The 24,724-nt window shown below is 39.6% G+C and overlaps 1 protein-coding gene across 1 annotated transcript; it reads right to left on the reverse strand.

The window, feature by feature from the left end:
- On the reverse strand, window positions 1–23,972 carry si:dkeyp-120h9.1 (Y+L amino acid transporter 2-like). The gene is made up of 12 exons (XM_022202323.2): window positions 23,397–23,972; window positions 13,981–14,345; window positions 12,845–13,020; window positions 12,352–12,494; window positions 7,933–8,058; window positions 7,404–7,548; window positions 7,142–7,265; window positions 5,612–5,715; window positions 5,372–5,468; window positions 5,060–5,209; window positions 4,011–4,194; window positions 1–2,925 (listed from the first exon to the last, which is right to left on the reverse strand). The coding sequence occupies exons 2-12, from the start codon at window positions 14,107–14,109 to the stop codon at window positions 2,831–2,833; spliced, it is 1,473 nt and encodes a 490-aa protein (XP_022058015.2). The 5' UTR covers window positions 14,110–14,345; window positions 23,397–23,972; the 3' UTR covers window positions 1–2,830.
- Window positions 23,973–24,724: the final 752 nt, after the last annotated feature.

Below are 24,724 nucleotides of genomic sequence, written 5' to 3' on the forward strand. Positions count from 1 at the left end.
TTTACAATACACATCTGTAGTCCACTTTATTCAGATAACACACACACAACACATTCCTGCCTCCATTTGCTCCGCTGAAGACTGTACGTTACATTTGGTTTGTACACATCCTAAAAAATAAATAAAAACAATAAACCAATCCAAAGACGTATTTCTACGAATACACAAAACACAACTTTGTCAAATACAACCAGAAAACAGACATTTGGTAATCAAACAGCTAATTTGCATTATATTGCAATATTCACATAATGTGTTTTCTGAGTATTATAACTTCATCACCACAGCAATTTATGGAAATGTACTGAAAACAGTCTCTGTATTTACTTCTGAAGAACACACACAACAAACTAGTTTGGTTTAAATGACACCTTGATCCCAGAGTGAGCAAATGAGTGTATAAAGCAAATGTCTGTGTGCTTCTGGTAGCTGGCTTTGTAGAAGTGCTTGTGTGAAGACTCTTGTTTAAATGTAAGGCCTGATCATTTCCAGCTGATGACAAACTGACCTCAACTACAACACGTGTCCTTAACTTGAACAATTTAACAAAAGATGGTGACCTGAAAACATTTCTCGAACCGTTCAGCAATGTGTCAGTGATTGTGCTCAAGATGTTCCACACAAAAGCCGAGTTACAATATCAAAGCTAGGCAAGGCCTTTAGATCACTCACAGAAGGCACATCAAATCCATGAGGACAACAGTACAACACAGACCCCAATGTTTCTACCTGTAGTTCAACACATTACAGTCCTAATTTCCTAAAGCACAGGCTGCTACAAGCTCATTACAGAGAGCAGAAAGATGGTCCAGCTATGAGTCTGTTTAAGATCTTTGCTCATGAATTGTGACCAAATGGTCCAAAGTTTATAGGACATTAAGAAGGCAACAATACATTAAACATCCTATCTGGAATACAAACTTTTAAGACAAGAGTGGGTAAAAAAATAAAATAAAAAGATTAAACATCAGTAACAACATGTGCACAACAGCATGGTTGATCCTGAGGTTTGCATCAAAAAGTTCCCATTCTGAAGAAAAACGTAGCCCAGAGAGTCTTGGCTCAAACCAGAAACAACAAGCTGCTTTCATTCCTGTCAACATTTGTAGTGTTTGTAAATCAATAAAAAAAAGACAACAAGGTGAAAAGCAGTCAAAGCCTTAAGAAAAATACATGCATTAAAAATAGAGCCTTAGATGTCACTTAAAAAAATCTTGTAGCTTGTCAATGGAAGTTCATAATAGTGACCACTAGGAGGCACCTGGAACCCAAAAAAACCCTGAAGATGCACTCAAAGAGTCTCGGTGTAGGGAGATGGAGGGATAGCAGGATACGTTGATCATTGTTAGAGCAGGACTATTTCTCTTCAATAAAACTATTCATCTAAGCCAATTGACAGTCACACAAAGACTGGACTAATATTCCACAAAAACTGCAGGAAATAATAGCACTTTTTTAATCTCATCCTTCTTTAATATTAGCTAATTAATTAAAAACAAAACTAATCTGTACATTTGGTACTTCAGTAACGCATCAAAATAAAGCTTTCTAAGTGGTGAAATCAAAAGGTTCTGGGACTGTTTCTGTGTACAGGACAGGCATGTGCAACATTTGCAAGCAGTAACTCATGAGGAAACCATTTAATGCGGAAATCAGAAGTGGGACGAAGACATTAGAAGAAAACATCCTGCTCAGTCAGTCAGAAGCCAGGATAAGTCAACCTTCCTGTCAGTTATCATATCTGGTGACTTGAGGTGGGTTTGTAACTACCAGCAAGAGAAGAAAAGTCGGTTTTAGTCTCCAAGACAGGGCAAGGTGCATCAGGTCAGGAGTGTACCGGAAGGAAACTTATTTTCTTCAACATTCACATAATTAGAGTGTCAGAGCAGCACTCTACGGTGCCATTATGAGGTGTCTGAGGGAGAACATTCGGCGCAAAAGACCCGAACTGTGAGCGCATGCGGCTGCCTGTTTAGCGCTCACATTTTTGGCCACCACAACATAATCATAGCTGCCCACTCGGCCTGCTCATTTGATTTAGCTCTGTGGCTTCTTCCGCTTCCACAAAATAAAATGAAAGCCGAAGGATTGCCATTTTGACACCGTTTAGGAGATTCAGCATTCATCACAAATGGTACCTGACGTGTTTAGATAACAGGACGAGTGTAGCAGGAGCACAGAGCAGCGTATCACTGTACCAAGGAGCCACTTAGGTGGTGATGGTAGACAAACGTAAATAAGGTACCGTTTGTTTTATTAATGTATCGGCTCAGTCCCAAAACCTTCTGACTGCACCTCGTATAACCAAGGTAGATAACGGAAAACGAAAGATGTGCAAAATTGTAGCCGTTCTTTGAAGTCTGTGAGCGAGTCCAAAAACAGTGTTAGTGGACACAGCTTTGTTGCTGCCATACCATACAAATAAAGTTTAAACTAAGAACCCACAGCTGTAAACAGCTCATGTGCGAGTTGCAGTGTGTGGGCACTCGTGGAGGGAACTGAACAAACAACACTGCATCATGTACTAGCATGTGAAAGTGTGCACAAGAGTGTGTCTGTATAGTGCTGTTCGTTTGAGGGTAATAGTGCACAAATTTTCAGTAAAATCAAAATATAATCCTGTTCCTTTTCTCAGTATGGCGTGTGGGAGAAGAGGCGTGCACAAAGTGTATTGTGCTCATCTCTACAGTTTCTCCATCTTTGTTCCTTTAATCATTCAAGCAATACTCATCCAAGTCCTGATTGTCGGCAGCTCACAGCTTCCATATCGTTCAATCGTCCTCTTCCATCCCTCTACACACTGCTTCACCCAGAGTCTTTCGTTGCTCCATCATTCGATCTTTTCTGGGTCTATGTTGTCCAAATCAATATCCGGTGAGGCCACACAACACATGCACAGTTTCTGGGTGTACAGAGAAATCTTATCTGCAGTGATAGAAAAAAAAAAAAGAAAAATCAAAGGTAACTCTCAAAAGATAACCTTTAAATAAAATATGGGAAGTGACTACTTTAAACAGGTACTGCTGTTAGTTTTAGAACAAACAACTTAAAGTATTACTTGTTTAAACTCTTTAGCAAAATGTTAATGTTTTAGGAGGGAGTATTCCTCAGCTACAAGGCTTTAACAGGTACAAGCATGTCTTTGCACTGTATAACCCTTTACAGTATGTGGGCTTTACAGTAAAATGAACTTTGAAACAATAATCTAAATGAGGATATTTCTTGCACAGAGGAATTTTTGGTGCCTCCCAAAGATGTTTAAAAAAAATCACCAGTACCAAAATGGCAAGATTTACTAAAATAATTCATTTCTAAGCAGTTTCCTTAACTGGGGTTACATTGACTGAAAATGATAAACATCTTTGTTAAATGGTCAGAAATGACAGGAAAATGCATCGATTTCCGTCAAGTAATTTAACAGACCCACAGTCTGTACTGTACACAGAACACTGAAGCTTACCGTCGAGTGGTCATGTGTTGTCACCCCCCAATTCTAAGCCAGGAAAGACCCTTATTTTAATCCTTCAACTCATAACACCGAGTCATTTTTACTTGTGTCAGCAGTGGCTGGTCTATGTGACATTTAAGAGGAATAAGCTACTTGTATTCATAATAATATCACACGTTCATTCACAGTGACACTCTGACAGAGTGTTAATGTTTACTGTGTGCTCGCATCAATCCGGTTACTTTGCACTTTCATAGATTGTTTTTAAAGAGAAACAGTCCAGACCAGTATATCCACTAGGCTGACGAAGTGCGTTATAATCTATGGCAAAATCATAGGGTCTCTCTATATATGGTTTAAGAATCATGAATTCTCTGCTAAACCTAAATATCAATGCAGCATGTATTTTTGAATCACATCCTGTCAAGTATCAAGAGAATTGGAGAATACAAGGCAGTCTATTTAAAGTCTGTTTAAGGGAGAATTCTTAAGTGCATCCAAACAAACAGAGCCACTGTGTTGACAAAACCCCTGCTATGACGAGCAATTCAGTGAATCTTACCGAGCATTTTGCCGAGGAAGGCTGGTCTGGAGCTCGGTGGCAGGTAGACGCAAATGTAGTAGACTGGTGCACCCGACAGCGCCACGGAAATTCCCACTAAAGAGTTGATGGTGTCGCTGTAGAGAGGCACCACCACCAGGAATACGCTGCATAAACAGTAGACTATCGGGAAAAACAAAGAGAGCTGGAGGGAGCGGCGGGGAGAAAGGCAGAGGAGGATGACGAAACAAGAAAAACAGGGACAAAGAGGAAGTAGAAAAGAAGGATGAGTTTGCAAAAGGTTGGAGGAAGATTAAAACTTCATACAATAACATTAACTAATGCAAATACTATTAGGATAACTACACACTTCTGATGACTTTATGATGATTTAAACTTTCCCAACATTTCTCAGCCACTGCACTGTGCAATCACATTCATGGTTACAAATATCAGAGGCTTTCAATCTTGTCATAACTCACGAATAAAGACACTGCTGGGGGTAGTCTGGCTCAGAGTGTGGGTAATGTTGACAAGTAAGCAAAATGCAAATAAAGCTCTAAAATGCTTCAGAGAGCACATGCATACCTGCTTCTCTTACAGGACAGAGAACAGCTTTTTTCTTTTAAAGAATCTTATATACTTGTCATTTTAAACAGCGTCTTATGGAGGTATTATATGATGAGAAATTTACTTTCAGATTAAATTCTGAATTAAAAAACATGTTCATGAGTATATGAGCCCATTGTTCTTTTCTACTCAGCATGCACCTCTCTAACAGTAATCAATGTAAACAAAAAAGTTTAAACTACATTCATCATATATATTGTGTGATTTCGGTATGTTAGAAATGAAACTACGCAACAAAGTTTGCAAAGGGGAAGCAGAAGTTAGAAGATGTTTCACACCGATAGACCATCAAAACTGCTACAACAGTAGCTGCATAGTAGTACTCATCTGGCAGCACTAAATTTCATGTCTGTGCATGTTTTAGATCCTACCGATGTAAAACACTGCACTGCAGCCCTTATATATGCATGCCTACACTCACACTGCATAAATTTTACTACCTTCACAGGTCGGTGCAGATCAGGAGCTTTGAAGCGAAGGTAGATCTGGCTGCCTATTGACAGGCCGATAAACAGCCAGTAATTAAAACTAAAGTAGTTGATCAACTGGAAAACGTCAGGAACAGACAGGAAAAACAACGACATGGCACCCTGGGAGAGGAAGACCAAACACACACACACACACACACACAAAATACAACAATTTAGTGTGATAACAAACCTGCAAAACAGACAAAAAGCATCCAACTGTGACCAAACCAACCAAATGCTTGACTTCATTTTGAAAACCTGATAAAAAAATTTGACACTAACATTGAAAAACAAAGCAGGAATTGGGGTGTAGCGCTTAATGTGGATCATGCACAGGACATTGGGCAGGTGGCCTTCTCTGGAACCAACGAAAAACAACCTGAAGGAGAAAAACGGTGCAAAGACGTAAAAGATCAGGGTTAGGGTTGCCTATTGGTTTGCTGATATTATTAAAACATTACAGGATTGTGATGTAAACAGGAACTCAAAATAAAACAAACACATCACAGTGTGTTTACTGACCGTGAGGCAGCAATGATGGAGGAGTTGAGGCCTCCGTAGCAGGAAATAGCCACAGACAGAGGGATCAGCCATCGAGCGTAGCCAAGCACCTCGTCTGCAAATGTCTGAGGAGAGATTTAGCACATTAGCTCACATTCATTTACTGGTAAGATCAGACAAACTTTTAGGTGCAGAAAATGCCAATAATAAGATGCTACAACTAATGCGGCTAACTGGGTATTCTCATTATCTAAACACCCGCACATGCTTCTCTCATTTACCTTATTACTTTACGTTTCTGCCTAAAAAAAAAAAAAAAAAAGGTCAGTGTAGTACAGAAAGCACCCACTGACATTCACTTCCTGCCTTTGGCACAATTTCTGCATGCCATATGTAAATTCTGCATGTCATTTCTGACAGTCATGCATCAATGGAGTATATCAATCACAAAAAATGATAAATCAATTAAATAACAAAAATATGAAATTTTAAATACAATTATTATAGATTAAAGCAGTTCTAAGCGGGTAATTTGCATCAGGCGATGTAACAGCAGATATGCCATTTAGGAACTCTTATTGTATTTACCTGAGAAAGAGCTTAACACCAATATACACCTATATTTAAATTAGAATCATGCATTAAAAACATGATTCATTCTTTGAATAAGGACACTCGGTACCAAACAAAGCCTAAGTTCAAATATCATTTTTCTGAGTGGTAAAATCTAAGCAACGTACATGGCCCGAAGACAAAAGGCTTGACATCATTGCTTTCCAAAACCTCACAGATCCAGTTAAAAACCAGTTTTTGTGTCTCTTACTTAAATTTAAAGCAAGCACACAGCCTCTGGCTTACAGACAGAACATTAGTAAACCATTAGAATGAATTCTCTAATAGAAAAAAGATTATCAAATACCACTGACAACAACCCAAAGTACAATTGCTTGTCCTCCAGTGCACTAATCACATCATCAACTTTCCCTGTTCCTGCGTGAAACCTCGTTAGCTAAATGAGGTTCCTGTCATCTCTACTCCTACAGCCATAAAAGTGAGTACCGAAACCAGATGCTGGTGGCAATGGCTGCCAGCCAGTCTCAAAGATACGACAGTGAAATACAGGACGGAAAGATTCAGACCGGCTCCCCCATTGAGGCTCAGCAGATGCTGTAAATTTAGATAACCGATAAGGTTTATGCAGAGATATTGTTGTGCACAAAATCAGACAGGCCGCTGGGTTCCTGCCCCAGGAGACTGCACTAAGTTGACTAACTTCAGGCAGTGTTTCCCCTGGGTTGAAATGGCTGTGAGGTGGTGGGGTCACTTTCAGCTGAAAGTTGTTGACGGGGGGGGGGGGGGGGGGATTATATATACTATCGGGCTGTCTCCGCCGCAGCCGCGCACTCCCCTGCGGATGGTCTCGTCGGTCCGGCGGGTTTTGCACTGCACTTTTGTTTTTTTTGGCCGCGGACCAGTGAGGCGGCAATGTCGGCAGAATTTTAATGAGGCGTTGGCCTTATATAGGAGGGGAAACACTGTTCAGGTACTCACCACAGCAACAGCTTCGCTGTTCAGCACTTGGTCTGCATCCATAACAATGTAGTAAGCGATATTTGTCAAGATGTAGATCACTGTGACAATGGGCATGGAGATAGCAATGGACAAGGGCAGATTCCTACAAAAGAATATGAGGGAAGTGGTTTGTTTTTATGTTGGATTTACAGTAGGTAAAAGTAATACATGTGGTAATGTAAAGCAATAGCAGGAATTAAAATCATTCCTATGTAGTTTTAGTAACATCTGTCTCAAATACCTCTCTGGGTTCTTGATCTCCTCTGTAATGAAGTTGAGCGTATCCCAGCCAGAATAGGAGTAAAGTGCCGAGTAGAGAGCCAAGGCCATATCACCAGGATTCAGCTTGGAGCCTTTGAATGAGTTCTCAAAGTTCTGGTCAAAACCTACACCAATACAGTAATGATACATCAGCAAATAGGGGACAAAATAGAGAATAGATGGCATGATTTAAATTGTTCACAACCACAAACTAGCGAAACTGCCAGCAGTTTTCAAAACACAAGTGAATCGGATAAACATCATTTTCAGATGTACTGTATGAGAGCATTTTCAGTTTTTAAAACGACCTGCTGGATGTTGTACTGAAAAAGGGCAGAGAAACACAAATATACAAAAATAAAGTGCTAAACACAGCCAAAATAAGAACGTCAATAACTTGTGTTCATTTACAATCATTTGCATTCCAGATGTATACTAGTACTAAAGCCCTCACTTTTTTTAGTTTTCTCTATATGCCAGAAGACACATTGTGATTTTGGACATCATACCTTGTGCCAGCTTAACCAGTCCAGCAATGATGATGACAATAAGAGCGAGGACCTTGGCTACGGTGGAGATAACCTGAAGAATAGCCCCCCATTTCACTTTCATACAGTTCACACAAGTCAGCAGACCTGATGGAAAGAAAGGAGAGAACAGCAGGTGTTAGACAAACTCTGTACAATAAGAGGCAGAATGATGAACAAGAGCACAGAAGAGTAGATGAGAAGTGACAGGCATTTAGAACATACTAGAAACCTAAACATTTCTTACTTTCTACAACATGAATAAACAGCAATCAACTTCAAAAAATAACTTTGAAACTGTCTGTGAAACAGTCAAAGCAAAACCTACTGATCCAAAGAACCAGTATAAAGATTAAAATCTTTCAGCTAGTAGAGGATTTGACGCTGTGCTCAATAACGATCTTCCTCTGTGAATACTATGTACTACATAATTAGTTGTCTAAACCAACCCAACAGGTTTTCCAACGTCAAAAGGCTGTATGCACACCGTTTATACTCTACTTAAATGTCTTGGATTTAGTAGGATTACAAAGCTTGAGTGTTTCCAAGCAGAGTAGCTTTAAGGTGGAATTAAGAGAAAAATCAACAGGCATACAGTGCAGTTATAAAACCCAGTTAAACAGTCTGAGAAGTCCCTAAGACTCAGTACTTTGAGTCATTATCTTTAATGCAGCAGGCAGGGTTTAATGTTCCAGGAGAGCTGTTCACAGTATCTACAGAGACCGTTTTAGCACTATATAGTCATCTCCATTATATCAATGAGGAAGCTGTTCAACTTCGGACTAAACCAAAACTCAACTCAATCAGACTTTCTTATCCACCAAGCACAGGATTAGAAATATTTCCATGACACTAGCCCTGAACACTGGTACCTCAAGAAGGTTGTATACTTAGTCCTTCGCTGTACACACTCTGCACTCATGATGAGAGAATAATATCCTTCTCACAACAGTAGCAGGCTTTATCAAAAACAGCAATAAGTACAGCAGGGAGGTAGAAAACATGGTGCTGTGGTGTCAAAACAACAGCTTGACCTGATAGCGGGCCCAAGGAAGGAGACGAGGTACAACTCTCTATGTATCCGTTGTTCTGTGGTGAAAAGGTTCAACGCCTTTTTTGACGTTTAGTGAAATCTTTATCTAAACCCACCACAAAACCACATCACCACATTGATCAGAAAAGCACAACAGCGTCTGAACTTTCTGAGCAGGTTCAGGAAATTTCAACTGTCACTATCACTCCACTGCAGCTTCCCCTCACATCAGCTCTTCTTCACTCTCCTGCTGTCTGGCAGACACCTCGAGAGTCTGAAATGCAGAACCTCAAGATTCAAGGACAGTTTCTACCCCTGGGCAATAAAGGTAATGAATGCTTCTAAACCCCCTCCTCACATCACAGACAGTGCAATCTTGCACAACTGTATATTTTTGCACATGCTGACCTTTGCAACATAAACATTGCACTCGTTTTTACGCTGTCTCTTCTGCACATTTCCTTTTTGCACCACACACTTCTTACATATTCATATTTGTTACCTCAATGTGTACGAGTAGATGTGAGTGACGAGAGCAATGAATGAGTGTTTTATAAATAGGATAACCACAGCACTAGCTATAGAAACAGCAAACTAAGAATTTCATTGTGCTAGGAACTCGTTTATTGCTGCATATAACAACTACTACTACAGTCGAGTGTTTAAATCCAGAAACAAACTGCAGTTTCTTGTAAAAATCACTTTATAGGCATTAATGTTGTGATGATGGGAAAGTAAAACAAGCAAAATAAATTATTTACTAGACAGGATGAGTAATAGGTGGGACATGCAGGAAGGCTACCAACAGCCAATTAGTTCTTCTACAGAGAGATCAACAGGTTTGCTTTATTTGGCAGAAGTCAGGACCTCTTTTGGTTTATAGCATTTCCTCCACTTGAAAATACCCTCTTGCTTGGGGTGAAGTAAGTCTGAACAGAGAAGTGGCTCTCTGGTGTATTTGTGAGAAATGGTGAAAATAAAGCAAGACAGGTTTTGACTGCATCCCCAAATAGTTCAACCCCACCTGCTCTAATTTCTGTGAAACTGACTGTTCGGATGGTGCTATGACCATTTCAAACTGAATTTATGAATGCAGCCACAGCTTAACAATCAGCTGGTTAATTGCTTCTTTTAAATCATTAACCCATGTTCCTATATTTTAGTTAACTTCACATGTGGGCTGCTTGTGTACACAACACACCTGGGTTAGCAAGAAGTGAACTTCAAGTTGGTCTGTTGTGAGCTTTGCTCAAGAGTCCATTTCTCCATTTGTATGTTATGACCTTCAGCTAGATGTTTCAACAGACTGCTGGTGTTTACAGCCCTATATGCAAACAGCTTGTTAGATGTGTGGCAGCGAGTACTATCTACGCTGATGTTTGTTAGCTAAACCACACTTTTGAGCGTTTACTTCTTTCTGCTGTGAGGGCAGTCGGTGTGCTTTAAGGTGCTCCAGCAAGTGACAAACAGAGAAATGTGTTTTAGATCCAGAGGAGCAAAAATGCGTCATAGATTAACTGTCTTTATCTTGGTGCAAATTAGAAAGAAAGCTGGTTCGATAAAATGTGTAAGACAACCGTTCTATTCACATCATTAACATCAGAATGTACTGCTCCTTCAGTGTTTCACAATTTAGCCACAGGGCTTTCAATAACAGATCTTTGATACCCATTCATAACCACAACCGTAACAGAAATGAACAGTGAATGACTGTATATAAACCTGTGGCTTTCATGGCATCTTACAACAATGACTAGATAAATTCCTATATTTACATCTCGGTACTCAAGTGGTTGAAATGAACCTGCCATTAAAACAAGCCTTTTTTCATGTACCATGTTGCAGGCCAGTTTAATTCAACAATACATATATACAGAACAAGTAATGAAAACACAGCCCTTTTGTGTTGCGAAAATACACAGCTCGTCCAAAAAAAAAAAAAAAAAGTCGCACACTAATGCTTTGTTGGACTGCCTTAGCTTTGAGTTTGACACACATTCGTTGTGGCATCATTTCGATAAGCTTCTGCAATGTCACAGCATTTAGTTCTGTCCAGAGTTGGATTCATTTTCTGCCAAGATCTTATATTGATGATGGGAGAGTCGAATCCGACTCCATCAGCAAAGTCTTCCCTAGAACATCCCAAAGATTTTCACTAGGGCTGAGGTCTAGATTCTGTAGAGGCTAATCAATGTGCGAAAATGATGTCTCATGCTCCCTGAACCACTCATTCTCACTGTGAGCCCATGAATCCTGGCATTGTGATCTCAGAATATGCTCGTGCCATCAGAGGAAAAAACTCCATTGATGTAAAGCTCTGGTCATTCAGTATCTTCAGGTAGTCAGCTGACCTCATTCTTTGGGAACATAACATCGCTGAACCTGACCAACCCCAGATCATAACCCTAACCCCCACAGGCTGGTAGACACTAGCCATGATGAGTGCATCACTTCATCTGCCTCTCTTCTTACCCTGATGCCCTCATCACTTTCAAACAGGGTAAATCTGGACTCATCAGATCACATGACCTTCTTCCATTGCTCCAGAGTCCAATCTTTATGCTCCATAGCAAATTGAAGCCTTTTATCTGATTAGCCTCGCTGATCAGTGGTTTTCTTAGAGCTACAGCTGTTTAGTCTCAGTCCCTGGAGTTCTCTTCACATTGCACATGTGGATATGCTCTTATTTTGGATATTAAACATAGCCGTGAGTTCTACTGCTGATTTCTTATGATATGATTTCATCAAATGAAAAGGGATTCTGATCACGATCATCCAAGAGTTTGTTCTGACCACATTTCTTTCTTGAAGTTGATGGTTCACCACCATCCTTCAGGTTTTAATAATGTCTTAGATGGTTCTTCATCTGATTTTAGTAGTTTCATAAATCTCCTTAGTTGTTTTCTTTGCTTGATGCAGGCCAATAATTTAACAGTTCTGAGACAGATTAATATCCTTTCCATGACACAGCGTATGTCCTCCAACATGGTTGTTTAAGAAATGAGAAGCTCCTCACTGCATCAGCTAGGGTTAAATAAGTTGCCGCTGAAACATATTCATCATTGGAAGGCTCTTACCCATTTGCTTAGTTAAATCCTTGTGGCGAGTTTTTTTTTTTCGACAGGCAGTGTAGTTGGATTGTACCTATGTGGTGTCCTGTTCCTTTAACCGGGTCTCAACATTCTGGCCATAAGAGCTTCACAATGACACTCCATGGAAATTATACATAAAAACAACATATACCCAGCTGTCCAGTACAGACATACAACCTCAACCAGCTCACCCACATCTATTAACCACTCACGTAAACATATACACAACAGGTTAAGTAAAGCAAGCAAGTGTGTTTAGCAAAGAGAGAGCCTTACATATGATAACAGCTGCGATGAGGCGGACGGCATGGTAGGGTGCTACACAGGTGGGGTAGAAAGGCTGGACCAGGTAGTTGGAGAAGGTCAGGGCTATCACTGCCTGACAGGCTGGTTCTACTATCAACAGGGACGTCCACAGCCTACAAAGCAATTGAGAGATCTAAATTATTGGAAGGCATTTCCTCAATAATAGGTACATTTTTAGTTCAATTAAAATAAATACTGTTAAACTTTGCCAGTGCAACACATACTTCAGATGTACCTGACAGGACTTGATCCAGTGTACTGGATAATGTCATAGGAAACTAAGGACTTAAAGCAAGAATCTTGATATAATGCCATACATTCAATCCAGAGACTATCCTTCATGTTTGGTAAAGTCAAAAGAAAAAAAAATCACCTGTGCAAGTATAAGAGCTTTATTGTGGGCCATTTATAGGATAATTTATGAACAGAAATTGCCCACTGAGAGTAAAAACAAAATACATACCGAATAAAAGCCAGAAAGCCCCCAAAGGCTTCAAGGATGTAGGCGTAGGAGGCTCCAGATTTTCGGATGGTCGTACCTAGCTCAGCGTAGCATAACGCTCCAAACACAGAAAATATCCCTCCGATGGCCCACACTACCAGAGAAAGGCCAAATGAGCCAGTGTACATAAGCACTCCCTGCAGGATAAAAAAATTAAGCAAAGAATCAGTACACATTCTATATTGAAGGGTTGAAGGACTGGGCCAATATATCCAATTTAGATTTTACGAACAAATATTGCAATTTTTGGTATAATTTTTTTAAACCTTCAATATAATATTTGTCTTGCAGTAAATTTAAAACACGTCATTGATCATGACCACATCAGACACCACCAAAATACGATCTGTTCTATATTCTAATGCAACGAAGACAACTGGAAGATAGCTACTGTTTCAACATTAATTTTTTTTAATTACATAAAATATAGAACAATTATCACAAGGCTGTGACTGTGTTAAGATAAATGAATGAAGCAACAATAATAAAAAATTATAATTCCAATAAAGAACATGTAGGACCTTTCTGTGAACCATCTGACACAGGTAGGGTTTTCAAGGGTCAGGAGCAGCATCTAAGCACTGCACATTCTGCAATCAAGTTAAATAAAATGACATTTTTAAAGAACTTAACACTGGGTCAGACGCACTACATAATGTATATCCTGCCTTTGCAATTTGGTCCTCGCATTGCTTCAAACTGTAACTTTGATGTGAAATTAAGTATTAATAATGTAAAAAATGAAATATTCAACCATAACATGTAAAGTACGTAGAGCATTGTATGTGTGAAAAACATGACCAAAAGTGTGTTTAAGGCAGTGAGAAGACTTTCATTTGAACTCTAGCACACACCAAACAGCACCAGGAAATCTGATCTTACATGATGATAACCAGAAAACATAGAAGACTGCTCAACCGTGTTGTGAACTCTAATCTTCAACTACAAAACACACCCTTAACAACATGGAAACGCTTATTTCTACTTCGTTTGAACAGCACTACATTGTAGAGTAAAAGCCAAAACAAGAAAACACAATTTTGATTTAGCTGATCTGAAAATAAATCTATGTACTCCATAAAAGGAGAATCTCCTACCTTTGGTGAGACGAAGATGCCAGAGCCGATCATATTTCCCACAATGAGACAAACTCCATGAAGAAGGGAAATCTCCTGCTTCAGCCGAACACCACTGCCCTGAGATGCTGTGTCTACATCAACAACCATTCTGAGGCATTTATGGACTTCAGCTTCAATACAGATGAGGTGACAGGAAATTGATGGGGGAATGAAAAAGATTGCAGACCGAGAAAAGGTGCGTGAAGAGAAAAAAGAATTACTGGAAAAAGTGAAAGGAGTAGAGGGCCAAAAAAAAGTAGAAAGGGGGTTTGGGCGTCACTTGAAGGCAGAGCCAGTCTCAAACAGCCATTCAATCCAAGGCGTACTTCTCCAATTGCGATAATCTGTAAGAAAAACAAGGGCATGCCATTTCACAGGTGTGCTTAACACATTTCTGTAGTTTTCCTGATAGAATTTTGCAAGTGATTCAGGATGTCATTGGTCCTGATGTCTAAAAGTCTGTGAGACTGTGCAGGTAGCGTTGATGAAACACATCTCTTTGCCTGATAAGAAAAATTTATAGCCATCTTTCCATGTCAGGACAAAGACAAACTAACCAAACAGAGAACTCATACACATCTGAACAATGTGATACAAGTGTATAAATTAGGGCTGGAACCGAACATCCCGAATATCCGTTCGCTACGGCACTATCCGGATTTTAATTTGGTATCCGAATATTCCCCCCCTCTGCCGTCGGACGTGACCAGGCGGAAAGAATATGCAGCGTTACTGTCTTCCCTCCGCCTTCTGCCCACATCGGCTCATCTCGTTCTGTGATCACACAAACATATACACATACACACGTGGACAAAATTGTTGGTACCCCTCAGTTAAAGAAGGAAAAACCCACAATTCTCACTGAAATCACTTGAAACTCACAAAAGTAACAATAAATAAAAATTTATTGAAAATTAAATAATCAAAAACAGCCATCACTTTTGAATTGTTGATTAACATAATTATTTAAAAAAAACAAACTAATGAAACAGGCCTGGACAAAAATGATGGTACCTCTATAAAAGATTGAAAACTATTTGACCAGAGTGACATGATTAACTCAGGTGTGTCATTTAATTGACATCACAGGTGTTTCCAAACTCATAATCAGTCAGTCTGCCTATTTAAAGGGAGACAAGTAGTCACCCTGCTGTTTGGGGAAAAGGTGTGTACCACACTGAACATGGACAACAGAAAGCGAAGGAGAGAATTGTCCCAGGACATCCGAAAAAAAATTATAGACAAACATCTTAAAGGTAAAGGCTATAAGACCATCTCTAAACAGCTTGAAGTTCCTGGGACAACAGTGGCTCATATTATTCAGAAGTTCAAGACCCACGGGACAGTAGCCAACCTCCCTGGACGTGGCCGCAAGAGGAAAATTGATGACAAATTGAAGAGCCGGATCGTTCGAATTGTATCCAAAGAGCCCAGAGCAACCTCCAAAGAAATTAAAGGTGAACTCCAAGGCCAAGGTACATCAGTGTCAGATCGCACCATTCGTCGTTGTTTGAGCCAAAGTGGACTTCATGGGAGACGACCAAGGAGGACACCACTGCTGAAAAAAACTCATAAAAAAGCGAGACTGGAATTTGCAAAAATGCATGTTGACAAGCCACAAAGCTTCCGGGAGAATGTCCTTTGGACAGATGAGACCAAACTGGAGCTTTTTGGTAAGGCACATCAACTCTATGTTCATAGACTCAAAAACCAAGCATACGAAGAAAAGAACACTGTCCCTACGGTGAAACATGGAGGAGGCTCAGTAATGTTTTGGGGCTGCTTTGCTGCATCTGGCACAGGGTGTCTTGAAAGTGTGCAAGGTACGATGAAATCTGAAGACTATCAAGGCATTCTGGAGAGAAATGTGCTGCCTAGTGTCAGAAAGCTTGGTCTCAGTCGCAGGTCATGGGTCTTCCAACAGGACAACGATCCAAAACACACGGCCAAAAACACCCAAGAATGGCTGAGAGAAAAGCGTTGGACTATTCTAAAGTGGCCTTCTATGAGCCCAGATCTGAATCCCATTGAACATATGTGGAAGGAGCTGAAACATGCCATTTGGAGAAGACACCCATCAAACCTGAGACAACTGGAGCTGTTTGCTCATGAGGAGTGGGCCAAAATACCTGTTGACAGCTGCAGAACGCTCATTGACAAATACAGAAATCGTTTAATTGCAGTGATTGCCTCAAAAGGTTGTGCAACAAAATATTAAGTTATGGGTACCATCATTTTTGTCCATCCCTATTTCATCAGTTTGTTTTTTTAAATAATTATGTTAATCAACAATTCAAAAGTGATGGCTGATTTTGATTATTTAATTTTCAATAAATTTTTATTTATTGTTACTTTTGTGAGTTTCAAGTGATTTCAGTGAGAATTGTGGGTTTTTCCTTCTTTAACTGAGGGGTACCAACAATTTTGTCCACGTGTGTATGTCTATAACATATACACAAATGTCGATGTGATCACCCCTTTCTCTCCCCAGACGAAAATAGTCGGAGCTCCTCTCTCATAACCGGTTGGGTGAGAATCTGCACTGCCTGAAAGAAAGAGACACCAGCTTCAAGACTCATTTTGAGAATGCGATTCTTTTTCAGCCACAGGTATACACCTCTATGTCACCGACTGAACACTTTGAGTAACACAAGACAGCTCCAAATGAACACAGGACAGCACAGATGGATTAAATTAAGGACATACTAGATATATAAGGTGCTTTGTATCTAAAAAGCAGTAAGTACGAGACAAACCTACAACATAAAACACAAACAGATCAAATCAGCCTGATTTCACTGCAGGTAAAGATGAGCCCTGTTTTACGACAAGATAGATTAAATCTCAAAAACATGAATTACAAATACTAATAATGGTAAGAACTTGATATTTAACTGTTCAAAAATCATGAGAAATTTCTCTATGACTTATCTGATCAGTTTCAGCATTAACACTGTTAAATCCAGTGCTTCTAATTCACGGCTGAAGGTTATTGGAGCAAACTCAAATCATTTTCTGCTTCTTAAACACAGGTATGCCTGCAGGTAAAGACATGTAAATCACAGTCAGTTGACAGCCGGGCTGTAAGCAGGCTAACCGCGTCTTCTGTGCAATGATTCTTTATAGTGTGTCCAAGTTCTGCAATGCATGTGAACAATCTTACTAGTATCAGCATTTTATGATTATTGTGCTCAGTCATCACCTAATAAATCTAGAACAAAATATCCAGCACAGTCAGTTTATTTCAGAATGGTCCCAATAAACACACTGCCGAGAAAAAGATAAGTCTGGTCAACAATCAGGGTTAAGTCTTGTTAAACGGCAAGACAAAAGAAGATCACACAAACCGCACATGCCACGATTGCTACCCTGACGTTTCAGTTAATGTGAAGCATCACTTACAAGCACTGCCATTAAAATGGGGCCAATATAAACTTTACTAACCAAACATGTGTTTCTCGGAAGCACATGCACAGTTTTAGTCAAAGAGTGTGATCAATGGAAAAAAAAAATAGCCCACTGGATGAGCTAGGTCTAAAAAAAAAGACCCAGCATGTGTGTTTTTCCATTTTGAAGATCGTGATATTAAGTAGAAGGAAACTAGATAGTTGGTGCCAAAATGTGTAACCAAACATGTTCATTGTACAATATGGTTATCTTCAGGTGCAGGAATGGAAAAATTCTGCTGGCAAAGGACAAGCTTTTCAAAGTCCCCTTTGAATCTGAAATGAAAACACAGAATATGATTCTTTCATGACCTTGTATAATTACACAATCTGTAAGTGGATTAGTGCTGCTGTGATACTGGAGATTCTAACTTTGAGACAACATTAAAAACACAGAAAAAAAAATATCATGGCACATCTTAGCATACATATGAAATATATGTCTGCAAATTTAGTTCGATGTTAGATGAGATGCATTGCAATCGTATGCATTTTCAACACAAGAAAAAAGAGAATATTCAGTCAGTTACTATTCTATAGGCTACATGCAGACAGGCTCTACAGAAACCCATTATTGTCACCAAACGCCTACATTTCTTCCCGAGGAAGAGCACTAGCACAAATTCAAAAGTCCAAATTATTTCCAAACAGCACTCCCGCACTTCTTAGTCTATTTAAACGGGCTGTGCACTCTCTGCACCTGCAATATCTGGGGCACCTCAAAAATGCTGTTCAACCGGAACGAAAGAGACGTGTGATGAAACGAGGCAGCAGTGAATGAGAGGAGGGAGTTCTGTAGAAACCACAGCGTGTGTCAACTCAATATCAGAAGAGAGTGAGAAAGCCATTATCTCTATATCAATACTGCAGAAACCATTTGAAACGTTCAGAATTGGTTTGATATTTTTGGAGCACTGAACTGAATAAATCGGCTGATTTGTTATCAAGAACAGCTGCCTCATTTATAAGACAGCAGAAGGGGACGGTTATGTGACAGATACCCGCCTGACTAATGTGTTTTCTGACTGAACTTTCTTTTACAGGTAAAACTTGTTTACAGGCATTAAAAACAATGCCAATAATTCGAAAAACTGCTAACATTTGGGGAATTTTGTCCTCCACAGTAATACTCTCTTTTGCAAATAAGTAAGGTCATTGTAGTAGCCAAGTCCACCACCATCCCAGTTTTCTTGAGTGTCCATCAGATGAAGACAGTTTCAATCAACTAGATTAGAATTCAAAGGGAGAACTGTTTGCCTGATAAGAAAAATTTATAGCCATCTTTCCATGTCAGGACAAAGACAAACTAACCAAACAGAGAACTCATACACATCTGAACAATGTGATACAAGCGTATAAATACTGCCATCCCTTTTGTTCAGGGAGCTCCTCTCCCATAACCGGTTGGGTGAGAATCTGCACTGCCTGAAAAAAAAGAGACACCAGCTTCAAGACTCTCATTTTGAGAATGTGATTCTTTTTCAGCCACAGGTATACACCTCTATGTCACCTACTGAACACTTTGAGTAACACAAGACAGCTCCAAATGAACACAGGACAGCACAGATGGATTAAATTAATGGCATACTAGATATATAAGGTGCTTTGTATCTAAAAAGCAGTAAGTACGGGACAAACCTGCAACATAAAACACAAACTCAGATCTTTCTTTTACAGGTAAATTAAAAACAATGCCAATAATTCGAAAAACTGCTAACATTTGGGGAATTTTGTCCTCCACAGTAATACTCTCTCTTTTGCAAATGAGTAAGGTCATTAACTACGCCTGACAAACGTCAGCGGGGTTACAGCATTCGGTGTGGTATCTGGCTGGGTAAGTATGTACACACGTGGACAAAATTGTTGGTACCCCTCAGTTAAAGAAGGAAAAACCCACAATTCTCACTGAAATCACTTGAAACTCACAAAAGTAACAATAAATAAAAATTTATTGAAAATTAAATAATCAAAATCAGCCATCACTTTTGAATTGTTGATTAACATAATTATTTAAAAAAACAAACTAATGAAATAGGGCTGGACAAAAATGATGGTACCCATAATTTCATATTTTGTTGCACAACCTTTTGAGGCAATCACTGCAATTAAACGATTTCTGTATTTGTCAATGAGCGTTCTGCAGCTGTCAACAGGTATTTTGGCCCACTCCTCATGAGCAAACAGCTCCAGTTGTCTCAGGTTTGATGGGTGTCTTCTCCAAATGGCATGTTTCAGCTCCTTCCACATATGTTCAATGGGATTCAGATCTGGGCTCATAGAAGGCCACTTTAGAATAGTCCAACGCTTTTCTCTCAGCCATTCTTGGGTGTTTTTGGCTGTGTGTTTTGGATCGTTGTCCTGTTGGAAGACCCATGACCTGCAACTGAGACCAAGCTTTCTGACACTGGGCAGCACATTTCTCTCCAGAATGCCTTGATAGTCTTCAGATTTCATCGTACCTTGCACACTTTCAAGACACCCTGTACCAGATGCAGCAAAGCAGCCCCAAAACATTACTGAGCCTCCTCCATGTTTCACCGTAGGGACAGTGTTCTTTTCTTCGTATGCTTGGTTTTTGAGTCTATGAACATAGAGTTGATGTGCCTTACCAAAAAGCTCCAGTTTGGTCTCATCTGTCCAAAGGACATTCTCCCAGAAGCTTTGTGGCTTGTCAACATGCATTTTTGCAAATTCCAGTCTCGCTTTTTTATGAGTTTTTTTCAGCAGTGGTGTCCTCCTTGGTCGTCTCCCATGAAGTCCACTTTGGCTCAAACAACGACGAATGGTGCGATCTGACACTGATGTACCTTGGCCTTGGAGTTCACCTTTAATTTCTTTGGAGGTTGCTCTGGGCTCTTTGGATACAATTCCAACGATCCGTCTCTTCAATTTGTCATCAATTTTCCTCTTGCGGCCACGTCCAGGGAGGTTGGCTACTGTCCCGTGGGTCTTGAACTTCTGAATAATATGAGCCACTGTTGTCACAGGAACTTCAAGCTGTTTAGAGATGGTCTTATAGCCTTTACCTTTAAGATGTTTGTCTATCATTTTTTTTCGGATGTCCTGGGACAATTCTCTCCTTCGCTTTCTGTTGTCCATGTTCAGTGTGGTACACACCTTTTCACCAAACAGCAGGATGACTACTTGTCTCCCTTTAAATAGGCAGACTGACTGATTATGAGTTTGGAAACACCTGTGATGTCAATTAAATGACACACCTGAGTTAATCATGTCACTCTGGTCAAATAGTTTTCAATCTTTTATAGAGGTGCCATCATTTTTGTCCAGGCCTGTTTCATTAGTTTGTTTTTTTAAATAATTATGTTAATCAACAATTCAAAAGTAATGGCTGTTTTTGATTATTTAATTTTCAATAAATTTTTATTTATTGTTACTTTTGTGAGTTTCAAGTGATTTCAGTGAGAATTGTGGGTTTTTCCTTCTTTAACTGAGGGGTACCAACAATTTTGTCCACGTGTGTATGCATGTGGCTATGTCCGTTTCGATATGTCTGCAAGCGCTGAAGTCAGGATAATCAAACTTGGCACTGAAGATCAGTCTAAGGTCCCCTGCTCAGTTGTGGAGTTACAGGTCAGCAGATCAAGTAGGAAGGGAGATACGTACGATGATCAAAATTGATACATATTGCATCATTTGTATAGGGAGGACAGGGTTTTCGCCAGTAGAGGGCGTGGTTCTGCCCTCTACTGAGGGCTCATCTAGTTATAGTAGCCAAGTCCACCACCATCCCAGTTTTCTTGAGTGTCCATCAGACGAAGAGAGTTTTAATAAACTAGATTAGAATTCAAAGGGAGAACTGTTTGGAAAGCTATTGATAAATCCCTCAGTTAACAACTTTCAGACTAGTTTGACCTTAAATGTCACAGTTGTTTAACTTTCTGTCATTCATGTAACCACGCACAACAAGAATTGTACAATTGAACCAATTTAAGTTCATTATGGAATGAATGGTTTCCAATGAATACCTCAATTTATCCATTGACATTGACCTAATTTACTCACTTTAGGCACTCATCAAATAAAGAGATTTAAAGATTCACAAAGATTTGATTGTTTTTCTCGGTTTGATGTGGAGTTTTGACACCTGATGGGATTATTGACTAATGCTGAGAACTATAGACTTATGACTTTTAGACTAAATAGACCACACTGACATCACTACAAAATGACAGCAGCAACTGCTCTGTGAAAGACAGACGCCATGTGTCCCATTATTAGATCAATTAAATTATGCTGGCATCTGTTCTGCATCCTTACGCCAATATGTCTGCAGCTAACGCACACTTGTTCACAAGCTCACGACATCTGCGGAGGAAATGATTATACTCTCCACAATAACTGCATTTGCTTTTAATTTACCGCATGTTTAGGAGAAAAACAGATGGATAAGCTAATCAAACTATCAAGAAATTAAACTCTACTGTTAACAATACAAGTGAGTACTTGCAAAAGTACCTGCTACCTACCACAGGTATCCGTTCAACATCCAGGTTCACATTTAATCATGCCTGCCCTTCAAGACAGCACATATAGCTGAGGCAAGAAATATATGTAAAAATTTCTTGGAGTAAACTTGAAAAGATGAGATTTTCTTTATGTTCATAAACAATAAATTATCTTACAAGTTTTTAAGTCACGGTAGTTTTCAAATATGCAGCAAAAGTAGCACCTTCAGGACACCTCAGGTCAGAAATTTGCATGGTTTTCTTGACTAACATGGTGGCATTTGTCCATATGGTTTAAAACATGGAATCTCACTAAACTCTTCTTCCAAATCAATATTTTTCTAATGAACACTGAGGACCAAAATCACTCCAAGTCAAAGCTAAATCAAATATGTGCTGTGCACTTGAAGTAACTTTAAAATTCACACTGAAGCCAAATTATGTGCTGAAAAAAAATAGTTCATTCATAATTTCTTAGAAATAAAGTGGATGCTCTATTTAGTAGAGGGGCAAGTGTTTATCTCAGATCATGGACAGTATTTACACAGTCATGCCATAAATACATTATCTCCTGATGACTGCAGTTTGGGATGGTGGACTGTGTGCATTAATTTTACGCATCTTAAAACTTCCACACTTTGGTACACTGTGTGAAATTATATAATAACACAGTTAAGAGAACTGAAGAGTCCACCTTCAGAAATATTAAGAGATTGATGGAGCACAGTTAGCAAATGTCAACCGCTCAAGACAAAATTCTCCATTTAGTGAGCCTAAAAAAACATTTGTGACTCTCAATGCTCATAGTCTATCAATTAGGCAATGTGTAGCTACTGATGAAGCCACAGAAGAAGAACAAACTGTTCACTTTGCCTCCAGGACCAGTACAATAAAGGGTAGTTTTAGCTTGTAGCGTGGTACATCCACTTTTCGGCAGTTAACATCGCTCATAGAAGATATGAAAACGAAATGTGGACACTTTGTGTCGCAATATTAGCACCATGTGTTAACATTCAATCAATCTACGAGTGCCGAAATGATCCATGGCCACCAAAAGACGCACTGTTACTCCGTTTACTCGCTAAATCACCGCCTACTGTTAATAATTAGCCCCAGATAGCCTCATTAGCAGTGGCGTGAAAAACACTAGAAAGGGAAGGGGGGATCAATTAAACTCTATCCTATAATCTCTACTCACTCTAATCAAATAGCTAACACTGGTACCAGTCTGACCAGTATTCATTATAAATCCGCTGTACAGAAGCTCTCCGTGTGACATGCAGCTAACAGAGCTAGCCGACTAACGCAGCGGTGATGAACATACACGATGCTGTTGATGTTCATGCTTAGCATGTGGCAGACGAGTAGCAACACTTGTAGAGACGATTCCTCTACATTCCTCTAAATAAAACGCCCCGACGGGATTTTACAAAACGTGACAAGGCGTCCGTATGAAATGATAAAAACGTGAGACCCCAGTTACCTCTGCCGTGTCTTCTTTCTTCCCCTGCGACAACTAAAGCGCCGTGTTTCAGATTTTTGTCACAAACTTTAGGTCGTCCACATCAGTTAGCAATGAGGCAACATCTGCAGCTAGCTCCTCCTCTCCAACGGCCAAACGATGCTGGACACCTCCCACCGGATGAAAGCCGAAAGGACGCAGGCTGAAGACAAAACCCCCCCGTGAAAACAACAAATACTTCTTTCAAACATCGATAACACTGAAAAAAAAACAAGACGACATGGTCATCAATATCCCCCGCCACATGTGAGGTCTATGAGTCTATATCCAAAATAGTGATCAAGGGCCATAACTCTGTTAAATATTGTCGCACAGGTCTCATTTTCGAACTTGATCAAGGTGTCCATGGTGTGAAGCTACACACTAAATTTCGTAATCCTAGCTGTAATAGTTTCCGGGAAAAGCTGTTCCCTTCATGTCGGACGGACGCACGGAGGCCAAACGTCGTGGAGGCGGGGGATAAAAAGTGTTTCCATTCTCTCTAGACAGTGAAATAAACACACCGAGCAACGCTGTTAGCATGGCCGGTACATCAGCGCATTGATCTGTGAGGGCAGTGATGTGGTCACACAGGTGCGCCGACAGTAGTCCCTTTGATGTGTCACGTGATTCAGGTATCGAAGTTAAGGATTTAGTTTGAGACCGTTCCTGCTAATGTTACTTTTTATTGTTATTTAATAGGTCCTAAATTAATTATTTAATTAACTTGTAGCAATTAACCAATCAATTAATCAGACTTTTTTTTTCTGTAGCCCACTTGATACACACAATGCTTTTCAGAACAAAAGGAAATAAACAAATAAAAATAGGCTAAAAAACAAACTAAGGACCTGCTATTTTAAATAAACACAATAAGGAAGCAACAGAGGCGGAAGGAGTTATAGATTCAGAATAGTACACAATAACACAAAGAAAAAGAAAAATGACAGTTAAATGAGATATTTCGTGAGCTTTTAACTGCATCACATGGTCTTCATCAGCTGTGGTACAAAGTACATCCAATCAAGCACCCTTGTCAAGTACAATTTCACTAAATCCATTTAGTACCACCCTGTATTCATTATTCACTTTGCAGATGTAGATTACTCCAAAATGTTATCACCTAAATAATGTGTTATTAAGCTACCCGGCAGTAAGTGACTACTTCAGATTAGACCTGCATTCTCCAGCTGCAGTATTAGGTATTCTTATTGATGAATACATGCAGTGATATATTATGGAATTGTAAAATGATTATATTGTCCAGTAGCAACTGTTTCGATCCACTGACAACAGATAAAACAGACTAA

Source organism: Acanthochromis polyacanthus, chromosome 11, assembly GCF_021347895.1.
Source record: "Acanthochromis polyacanthus isolate Apoly-LR-REF ecotype Palm Island chromosome 11, KAUST_Apoly_ChrSc, whole genome shotgun sequence".
Lineage (NCBI taxonomy): Eukaryota > Metazoa > Chordata > Actinopteri > Pomacentridae > Acanthochromis > Acanthochromis polyacanthus.